The following is an 11,990-nucleotide window of genomic DNA, read 5'->3' on the forward strand; positions in this document are numbered from 1 at the left end:
CTAACCCATCCCCCGGTAGAACTGGTTCAAGTTGGAGAGAGAAATAGGAGCCCCTTTTTGTTAAATTAAGCTGCCATTCTGCTGATTAACATTACACTACGAAACCTACCATGTATATGCACTTACTGAATAATAATAACAAAAATCACATTTACTATACACACTATAATATATGTACGAAACCTGGTCGTATTTCCCTAATCCTAACTGAGTTTTAAAATATCAAAAATCTTACAAACTGTCTGTGCTTGACGAGCAATATGGCGTCTGAAAAGCTGGTTCCTATTTCTCATTTATTTTTTTTTTACAGTTCACTTCATGAGAGTGTAGATTTACAGGCTCCTATATAATCATATAGCGTTTATCAATGAAATTAACTGGATATTACCTTGAGATAGTTAGAATTTCCGTCCTTTTACCGCAGATATGTAGAAGAAGAAATCACGAGCTGCGCCTCGTAATGTGTCTTCGATTATTATGATAACATTACGCCAAAAACGAAAGGGGTAGGAGGATTCCTCCAATCAGAACGAAATCTACCAGCCGCGGAAATTACAAAGCGAATGGAAATTTGGTGAAATCTAGATATAACCGGATCTGAAAGTGACCTTGTACTAGTGAGAGGGGGTGAGGGAAAGGTTAGGTACCTGACTAAATTCTACATTGGTCTGAAATTAAGAAAATTTATATCCAATGACGGAACTATTTTTTGGTATGACGTCAGCCTGATAAACCTTGTTACTATTCAACTTGTATATGCGAAAATGGGATTTACACTTAATCAAAATATAAATAAATATATTATTCAGTGGGAATATGGTTACTAATGAAACCTTTCGATTCGTTACATTTAATTTGAAGTAAAGAGAATAAATAAATTGTGTAATTAAACCGAAATTGAATTTAAGAAACATTTACTAGGTACAGAGTGAGTAAAAAAAATTGCCATTACTTTCAACTGTAATGGTACATTGCAAATGGTTCTTAAAAATTTTGACACATCTCTTACAGTTTTAGGTCAGGATAGAAATTTGTATTTCCTTCAGCACAGCATGCACTAAATGAGACGCTCCATTACTGCTGCAAATAGACTTCAGGAGGGCTCAGTACAAACACAGTGTGGACGTATAGCATAAATATTTCAGTGCGTAAAACATGGACCAACATGTAACAGGTGGCCACTAAAAAGCAAGAATGTTATATGATCGAGCCAGAACAGGAACACAGCAAGAGGGCCCGAGAGGAAGCGAGGTAGTGCGTCCGTAAAGAGCACGCAAGTCAGTGACTGGGAGTATACGCATAAACGATGATAGTGGAACAGAACACTTACACTTACAATATTTTCACTCTTACTCAAAATTCATTTCAATATGCTGTGCACTGACATTAATTACTTATATTCACACTCTCATTCCTTCACAAAAACTTTTTCTCATCGTATTTTACCTATACATTTTTTATTTGGTTGAACCGTCTGCTCGAGTGAACCAAAATTTTGAGTGATAGTGAAAGTATTGTAAGTGTAAGTGTAATAGATTAAGGGCTTAGCTGGAATAAACACATTTCTGAACAGTATATTAAAGATAAGCGTATCTTACGACGGCTTTATAAATTAAAAAGGCTATTTGTCGCAAGAAACAAGACTATATCTTGTAAAACTCTCATTTTGTGTTAGTTCGAATACTGCAATTCAATATTCAATATACTCAAAATACTAAGGCAATTCAGAAAATACAAAAATACTCTATACGTTTTTCCCTCAATTACAGAAAGTCTCAGCATATACTGCCCGTACTTAATGAAAACAACATCCTAACTGTGTCCCCAAGACGATATGTCCTTTACTGTTGTTTACTATATAAAGTAAATTCACATAAAACACCACATTACTTGCATCATAAATTAACATCAAAGATTCACCCTTACAATACCCGAGAAAGTAATAAACTGAATATCCCGCGCAATTCTTTAAAAATAACAGAGTATGCATTTTCAGTTACCGCAGCAAGAATCTGGAACTCCTTGCCAACTTCAAGCAATAACAAACCGTATTTTTTTTAAATCATCACTCCAAACATTTCTATTTAGTGACCAGAAACAAAGAAAGCATTGGCAGGCATAAAAGATTTACTACAGTATGAAATTGGAATAGCAGTATGAGTATAGTGTTATTTTATCATTTTCTGGGTGTTTCCTTTATCCTTATTATTATTGAATGTATCATGTTATTTTGTTATTTGTATCTTTTTCTTTGTAATGATGCCAAGGGTTAGGTGGCAGAGCAGCCTCCTGTTGAACCTCCCCTGCTAAAATAGAAAAGAGCAATTCAATTGAAGTGTGCTCTTCCACTTTACTCGCTTACGCTCCACGTCGCTGACGTACCTGCTCCCTACGGATGCACCCTGTCGCTGCGTCCTCTTGCTGTGCCCCAGGCCTGACACGTTTAGAACGCATTATTGCTTTTAATGGGCACTTAACGCAAGTCGTGTTTTATGCACTGTAGTTAATATGCCATACGTCCACACTGTAATTATATTGACCCCTCGTGAAATCAATCTGCAAGTTGTAATGGAGGTTCTCATTTACTGCATGCTCTGCAAAAAATCTACCTTAACCTGAAAGTGTAAGAAATGTATCAAAATTTGCTAGAAACGTCTGTTCGAGTATTGCCTCCCAAAATATATACTTACTGGCATTTCGTTTCTTGCTTGTATTCAACCATCTTCCACAAATAGTTCCATAATAACATACTTTTCGATGTATACACACTCCCGTATATGATTCATTGACTATAAATACTACATCATCACTTCACTACCTTCACTGTAATATTTTAAATTTGGTAGAGCCGTCTGATAAAGAGAACTTAATGGAGGTCTCCTCGTTCTTTCTAATGTGTTTTAGTACACTGTAAAAAGAAACCATAGGCAACCCTGTATAAGAGGAACTAATCTTTACAATTACAATACTCAATCTGCTTAATTTTACACAAAATACACCCAATTAGGAAACTCACTGAATGTACATACTTACTTGTCTTCAATCTGACTTATATTCACAGCATCTCCTGTAATAAGTGCCCATTCCAAACGATTGGAAACTTTGTATGGTGGGAATAATATTTCACTTCCATGGGATGCTTCTGAGTTTTCTTAAATAACACAGTACATTGTTCTTCTTTACACAGAAAACCATATTAACACAGGCTCACGATTCCCAGCATGCACTACTCGAACTGTAATTGCAGTATGGGGAACATCCGCGCTTTCAACACCTAAAACACACGTCTATTTGTCATTTTGAATTCGAACCCCAATAGCACGTGTTTATGCTGTGACTGTGCTACCTGGGTAGTAGACATTAGAAACGTATTACGTTCTTTACACTCACAGATCTTTGTATTCTAGACAAAATGAGGGAATTCATATTGAAATTCTTGCCCATTCAATTGAAACAATTCCAAATTGCTCGCTTTCAAAACAATTCAAGCAAGCAGGTAAAGTACAGGGGTATTTTTACAAATTTGTTTATCTTCTTTCTTTTACTCTTGACTAGGTTATGTGTGTGTGTGTGTTTGTGCCAGTGTTTATGTCTGGGTATGACAAACGGTTCTGCAAACTCAAAATATTTAACCCGAACTCGAAATATTTTTACTACCGGTTCTAGTGAACCGGCAGAATTCCACCACTGCATGGAGGTATGTCACTTGTTTAATTTTGATAGTGGATTTTTCTTCTGCTGAACTTTTGGGGATCGTACATAGGTCTTTAAAGACATTTACTTTTAGTATATAGTTCTTAAGTTACCGTAAATGTATTTATTGCTAAATTTGTATTTATTTTAGGAAAGTGTTTCTGACTCAGGCGATGAGGCGACAAAAAAGTATCTCCTCTATCATAAATGGGATGCTGTATCGTAATTTGAGTAATATTTAGGAAATGTTAAACAGAACAAATTGGAGTTCGGAATAAGGGACGACAAGCAGCTCTTCTTAATTCACCCTCCAATCGAAAACAAAAAAAAATTGAATGAAGAGTGGTCCAAGGATCCGCGGGAATGGATTTTGATTTTTTGTTGTTGAAGTATTCGATCACATTGTACTTCTCATTGAGTCACGAAACATGCGTGATCCTCTAACTCCCTCTATTTCTTGTCAGAGGTTTGACGAAGAAACCTCTGTTGGTCACAGGCAGGTCATTAACGATAATAATAATAACATAATTTTGGTATTACAGTAAACCCTCGTTAACACGAATTCCAAGGGACTGAAAAATCAGGAGTTCGTGTTAAAAGAATTCGTGTTAACCGGGGACCCAAATTTTATTATTCGAATACATTTTCTCCATACATACGCACTACAGTATACAGACTAAACATACCACTACAGTATATTATGTATGTCATAGAAAACACTAGAGATGGTATCGAGACGAGACCGAGTAGTCTCGTCTCGGTTCCAAATTCGAGACGAGACCAAGACTATTCTCTGTCTTGATACCATCCACAGAATTGTATCGAGACGAGACTGAGAGTTTCGGAAAGCACTCCTCGGTCTCAAATTCGAGTTAAGATCGAGATCGAGACTAGTTTCGGTCTCGGTACCATCCTCTGAAAAGTGAAAACACTACAGTAAGTTTACTATCCTATCTTCGAATATTAAAAAAAAAAAAGTTTCCACGCAGAAAATCCAGATCATGTTATAAAATTGATAATTCCGCTAGCAGGGTGAGTACCGCTAGTAACGGAAAGGTATTTATGATTGCTGTCACCAGTTTGGAGTTACAGAGGAGAGATGTTTTGTCTCGAGTTGTCCCCAGCTCGTCTGCCAAGCACCTGCATGTTCAGCGCTTGACGGAGGACAGAATCAACACCTCATAAGAGAGGCAATTTTCGTCTGTATAAATACTGTATGACAAAAACTGATCTGGAGTGAAATCAGAAATAAGAAAAATGATCTAAAAAAAAACAAAGGATTGAAAGTTCGTGTTAAATCAAAACCTTTTCTGACTCAAGGGACTAAAAATTATTTCGTAATTCGTGCTAACCGAAATTCGTGTTAACCGGTAAAACTTCCTATAAGATAACGTACAGCGATGACGGGACCGAAATTTTGTTCGTCCTAACCGATTGTTCGGCTTAAGCGAGTTCGTGTTAACGAGGTTATACTGTAGTAGTACTAATTTATAGTTTTTTTTCGAAAGTCTAACATTACGATAAAGCTTACCACACATAAATTCCACTTAAATTAATTTCCAGAAATGAATAATATCTACTGTACATATTTGTGGCAGTGTAGAAGGGTTAAAATGCAGTTCCTGGATATATTATAAAACATTTATTTTACGGTTTATGGTTTTTATTTCTAAAAGCAACTTTACTAAAGAATGGAATATACACAACCTAAATTATTATCTGTGATTCGAATTTCCAAAACACTCATTCAGCAGACTGTGCCAACACACAATGCTGTAATATAATACAATCTAAATACATTAGTAAGTTAGAAAAGATACAATCAAAGAGAGAGAGAGAGAGAGAGAACAAAAGTAAAAAAGGAGTAGAAAATAACGGAAGTTCGTTATCTAAATTTCCTATATTCTATTTGATAATAGCTATTTAGTTGGAAATCAGTACTCTCCAGATTTCCAAATTTTATACTTTATGTAATAAAAGGAAGTAGTTACTCCAAAACAGAGAATGCAGAAAAGTGCCAATCTGTTCAGAAGTTGTTTGTAGGATAAGATACTACTACTACTACTACTACTACTACTAATAATAATAATAATAATAATAATAATAATAATAATAATAATAATAATAATAATAATAATAATAATAATCAATGGTAATAGCAAAAATGAAAACAACACTCCAAAGACAAGAAACGAAAGAAGAATATATAGCGGCTTGTCACTCACTCTGTTCATCTAAACTAATGACCGACCGCATGTGTATCCAATTATTAGAAGTCATTGCCAACATTTTCGGGAGCTTATCCGGCTGCATTGTCGTCGTAGGTAATGCTGGTGCATGTGTAAGCTACAAATTGAGTACATTTAAGTCGATTCCATCGCCGATATTATTGGTTTCCCCAATATTATCATTGCCTTGTGCAAACAACCTTATTGGCTCAACGCGTGGGTGAATCGAGGGTGTGATCTTTAGTTAGCATTGTTGCCACGTATCAAGACATTGTTTCAACGGTATACTCTATATATCGTAGTGACTTTAGTGCATTTTGCAAATTAAATCCTTGTTCCGACGTTCAGGTAAATTAAAACTCTCTGAAAGTAAATTCAAATGTGATTTTTTGGGTTATTATTATTATTATTATTATTATTATTATTATTAATAATAATAATAATAATAATAATAATAATAATAATAATAATAATAATAATTTCTAATTTTATTCACGTGGGAACTAAAACAAACATACTTTTACAACGAATTTCAAATGTTTTTCTATAATTGTATTATATACTGAAAAGTTTCTGTACGATAATATACATGCAAAAGAGATATATGACATGAGGTTTAGGAATGATGAACAATTGATTTAGAAACGTCTTTTGATGTAGAACCATCTTCTTCAGAATTATTAGCTATTACTTCTTGAATATATGTTCTAGTTTTTTTTTTCGTGGAAAGTAAGACAAACATACTATTACAACGAATTTTGAAATGCTTTACAATAATTATATTATACACACTGAAAAGTGTGTGTACGACAATATACATGCAAAAGAGATATATGACATGAGGTTTAGGAATATTTTGATAAGCAATTGATTTAGAAACATCTTTTAATGTAGAACTATCTCTTGATATAGAACTATCCGTTGATGTAGAACTATATCTTGATGTAGAACTATCAGTTGATGTAGAACCATCTTCCTCAGTATTATTTGCTATTACATCCTGAATCCAATTCAGATATGAAGCAACTTTCGTGAATAGACCTGGATTATTTTCTTCGCTACAATCAGCAGCATTCCTTGAAATAACTCCTACAACTACATTATCACATATTAGAGGTCCGCCTGAATCCCCGGAACAAAAATTTTTGCCCCCTTTTAAAACTCCAGCACATATTGTATTATTCAGATGTGCAACGCCACCGTAAATTCTATTACAAATATTTAAATCCAAGATAGGCATCTCAACTTCCAGTAGTACCTCGGACAGTTTGTTTTCATCATTTCTACCCCAACCAACCGCCATACATGTACTGTTTGGTGTGTCTGTACTAGAAAACATATCCTTAGGCAATGTTGCAACAGACAAGTTATGAAAATTTGTTAGTCCTAGTTTCAGTTTTAGAAGCGCAATATCAGCAGTTGGATCTGCAGGACTATAATGGGGATGTGGAAACGCAACAAAACCCGTGCCTGTGCTCAAAGGTTCTGACGGGATTAGTTCCGCATGCCCTGCAAACACTTCAATTCTTTCGAATGGTCCAAATTCAACTACACAGTGTGCTGCAGTAAGGATCCAATACTGAGAGAGAATAGATCCTCCGCAAAGAGATGAACCGTTTTCTTTAATAATAGCCATATGGACAACATACTTATATTTCTCTATATCTGCAATGTTTCCTCCAACAATTCTACTGTAATTTGCTGTAGCAGCAGTACATAAAAAAATGTTTGCCACAAGAATTTCCAATAGATGTAACATCCTGCTTTTTGTTTGTTATAACTGATCACACAGTAAAACAGTAATGACACTTTCTCTTTTAAATGCGTAGGAATGTATGTTTTAAGTAACACATCACACCATATTATGATTTCATGTAGCGATCCTTAGAAACAATGTTCGAATACAAGGACCTGTGAGCATACACTGGATGCTTCCTGCTCGTAAATGTCATTTGGAGTAAGAACGCCCAATATGGGACCATAAAGGTTAGGATGCTACATACTGTTACCTAAAGCATAAACAAATACTGGTGTTACTTTAATATATTCTGTGCTGGGTGCAATTTAAGTTACGAACTATAGCAATACAAAATAATAATAATAAATTATATTAAAAATGTGACCAAAGTTACTACACTGTCATTTTTATCAGGAGTACCTAACAGGAGGGGATCTAGATTTTTGTGTAGTATTCGGAGTCCCTTTATTAATTGTCATTCAACAGTGTCTTTAAGCCAAATCCTGTAATGGTACAAACTTTTGAAACGTTACATATTCAATATACTTCATTTTCTTCAATTTTAGAATATACACACACTAAAAAAAAAACACTTTTCGTACGCATAAACTGTAACGAGTTTTGTTAACTTCTTTTAACATGCAAATGTGTACCAAGTGGGGTAAGAAATGAGTCTAAAGTGACAGCACAATGCCAACGAAATTACTGGCTCTATACACAGGACTAAGGCCCATATTTATAAACATTCTTTGAACAGTCTCTTGACTTGACTTTAAGGTTTCCTCGGATAAGTGCTCCTTGAAGTTCAAGAACTACTTGAAAAAAATCATATTTATGAACCTTCCTCGGCTGTTCCTTATCGAATATTGATTTCAAGGTAGACTCAAGTCAAAAGTCATAGAAATGATGAGGTCGTAGCCAACAGTCAATAAGCATTCATAAAATAAAAACAAAATTGGCATTCAAAGTAAGATTTTACTCTGGGGGACTCAAAGGATAGCCTTTCTCCTCTCATTTCTTCCAGGATTCTTGGCGGTCAGTGACGTCACGTGGAGGTATCTCGGTATTTTTCAAAATAATAAGTGAAATACTGCATAAACAATTACACTACTGTTTCAAGATGGACAAAAGTGCAGTAGCTCATTGTAAGAATAGAGGAAGAAATACGAATGAAATATTGTTCCAGCGTTTTCCTAAAAGTGAAGAACTTCAAAGAACATGGATTTCCCGCTGTAAGCGAATGGACACTTTTAGTGTGGATAACGCACGAATATGTTCTGCTCACTTTTAACAAGAGGATTCTCAAAAGGATTTGAAAAATGAGCTTCAGGTTTCCCGCAAAAGAAGTATTTACGATCTAACGCGGTTCCGTCATTATTGATACCAAACTGGCATGGGGAAAAAAACTAAACAAGACGTTAGTCAAGTTGGAGAACAAAAACAATAATAATTATTAGGTTTGCAACAACAATAATTTATTTTACTTTTACTGACATTTGTTTCTGAGGGTCTGAAACTTAAGCTGACTTATGCAAAGTTATTTTGACGTATGATTAGCGTCATACTAAAGGGCTGACTACTGCAAGAAACTTACGTTAGTCGAAGTCTTTAGTATGGCATTAATAACGCATCAAACGTCTCTGCACAAGGCCCAAGGAGTTTATGTATGTAAAGCGAGGTAGAAGGGGGTACTAACGAGAATATAAATGTATATTCACATATATTCTTTAGTTTAAATAATATTCTGAAGTTTTGTTGAGTATCTGATTCATTATTCTGGCAAAAGTGCACTTTGAGCAGAACATTCATTGGAACCTATTACGAACTAAACCTAATCTAATTTTACCTTACCTAATCTTGTCTAACAGAATCGTAAATATTGCAAAAAAAAATCACACTGGCATATTTTTTGAATTGGGGGCAGAAAGTTTTGCTTAAAATTCGTACTTTCTTTGTATTTTTTCTGTACTTTTCATGGTTAAGGTTAGGTTAGATCAGTTTAGATTAGGGAGTATGTTTAGCAGAAGGAGTTCAGAAGCACGTAAAAAACACAATATTACCAGGAGAAGTGGATGATGCAAGTACTTAGACGTAACATAACATAACCAAATCTAACCTAAGCTAACCTAATGTTAGTAGAAATAATCGAAATTCTATCATTTTTGGAAAATTATGCTGGGCACCTATACTAACATAATATAATAAAAACTAACCTAAGCTAACCTAAACTACCTAAACTGACCTAACCTAACCTAAACTAATCTAATGGGAATAGAAATTACCAAAATCGTGACTTGTTTTTAGAAAAAGATAGCTGGACCCCTTCTGCGAAACATAGGCCTAGATTAGTTTAGGTTAGAATTTTTGGATTTGGTGGGTCAGAATTATTTGCTTAAAATTCGTACTTTCTTCGTATATTTTCTGTTTTTTGATGTTTTAGGCTAGGTTAGGGTATGTTATGTTAGTACCTGGTAATTACCCTTACGTAATATCAACTCATTTCTCCTGTAAACATGGTACTTTGCTGTAAACATTAAAGTACCAAAAATGATTAAAACTGGTCGAGGAGAAGTTTATCTGTCAAGCATTGTTAGAATGATGTTTATTTATATGGATGGAAAATGCTCCCTCTTTTCCTTAAAACAGTAATTTTCAAGAACAATGAGACATGTTTTTCTTTAATTTAATGGAGAGTTTATGTATCGAGTTTGATGTTTCTAACTTGACGGGCTCGTCAGGTACTTTATTTTAGGTATATATTTTGAACCCCTTCGATTCCCTGACGTTGCGCCCTTTAATCAAAGTAAAATGATAAAAATCTAGGGTCAACTTATGTACCCAAAATTATAAAAATCGGCTCAGTATTGTAGGAAAAGTTAGCGAGCAAACATCATTATATTAATTTTACTTATGTAGGTAATTAATTATTATCAGTGATATTTACATATTTTTGAAATTATGTTGTCTTATCTGTGAGTAGAAAATAACTAATTTTTGCATTTGGAAAGACAACAAACTTGAAAATTATATTGTTTTGAATCCAGTTTTACGAGTAAAGCGCGAAGTGTAACAAGCAGGCAAGAGAAAAGGACATCCAATACCTCCACATTACGTCACGGACTGGGAGCCAATCCGAACGCTAAACGCGAACTGGTGCCACCCGTGTGACAATCAAATGAAATCCGGAAGTACACTGTTTTAGTTCATAACTTTCACTGCGAGAGGGTTGTCGGTAGTGTAGCTCGGTCTCGCGTGCTAATACTTACTTGTTTAAGAATGTGTCCATATTTTTCTGATAAGAACCGTGGTAATAGTATACATGAGACCGCCCTTGTTTTCGGTGCTCCAGGATACTTCTTACTCTTCCATTACGTAGGGAAATGAAGTTATTTCATGTGCAAGTGGTAACAGAACACAGAGGAAACTCAGATCATGTTGTATTCACACTCCAATATAAAGTGTGAATACACCCTGATCTGCGTTTCTTCTGTGTTCTGTTACTACTTCGACATGAAATACCATTTCCCTACGTAATGCAAGAGTAAGAAGTATCCTCGAGCAGAAGACATGCGATATGCGTTAAATTCCCCCACAGTCATACATAAAGTACAAGGGCACTACACATGCAGATATTATAAAGTACAAGGGCAAATGTGATGATATGTAGAGCAACAGTAGGAAGCATCCACGTGCACGTGACATGCGATATGTGTTTCAAATCCCCCACATATACTCATACAATATGTACAAGGACACATTATTATTCTTCGAAAACAAAAAAAGTCCTAGAAAAACAGTTTAAGTACAAGGGCCAATTTCAAGAATGCAATAAAAATAAGGGAGGGAGTATCAAGCGAAAACGCGCACAGACTTCAAAGCACCAAAATACAAACAGATAACAATCTTATACGCGGTTCACGATCCACGCACTTTAATTACACGTGGTCGTACGTTTCTTTCCCTACAAAAAAAAAAAACGCATCAAAACACAACTTACCAATCATAATTAATGCATGTTCGTGCAGCGTCCTCCTTCTTCGGCAACTCAGGCAGCTTCATGAATATTCAATATTTAGTCAAGCTTCTTCAATTAAATACAATATTTTTTAACATCAAAGTACGTCTTCACCACTCCAGCTTCCATTCTTGTCCTCCTATTTTCAATCGGCGCTTTTATAAATGTTGCCAGGTTCATGTAAAAATGCCATCGCACGTTGGCGGAACCTCTGCCGCCCGCAAGAAAATTCCCGAAAATGCAAATTAGCAGTAAGTGAAAGTAAAGAAGAAAAACACGAAAGTAAACAAGAAAAACAAACTTCCTGTTGCGTTCA

At 35.1% G+C, this 11,990-nt stretch overlaps 1 protein-coding gene across 1 annotated transcript; it reads right to left on the minus strand.

The window, feature by feature from the left end:
- Positions 1-6,425: 6,425 nt before the first annotated feature.
- Positions 6,426-7,696, minus strand: LOC145684960 (snake venom serine protease ussurin-like). Its single transcript, XM_081757310.1, has one exon. The coding sequence runs from the start codon at positions 7,678-7,680 to the stop codon at positions 6,538-6,540; it is 1,143 nt and encodes a 380-aa protein (XP_081613436.1). The 5' UTR covers positions 7,681-7,696; the 3' UTR covers positions 6,426-6,537.
- Between the last annotated feature and the right edge of the window lie 4,294 nt (positions 7,697-11,990).

Source organism: Thermobia domestica, chromosome 5 (assembly GCF_964235325.1).
Source record: "Thermobia domestica chromosome 5, izTheDome1.hap1.1, whole genome shotgun sequence".
NCBI classification, from domain to species: Eukaryota; Metazoa; Arthropoda; class Insecta; order Zygentoma; family Lepismatidae; genus Thermobia; species Thermobia domestica.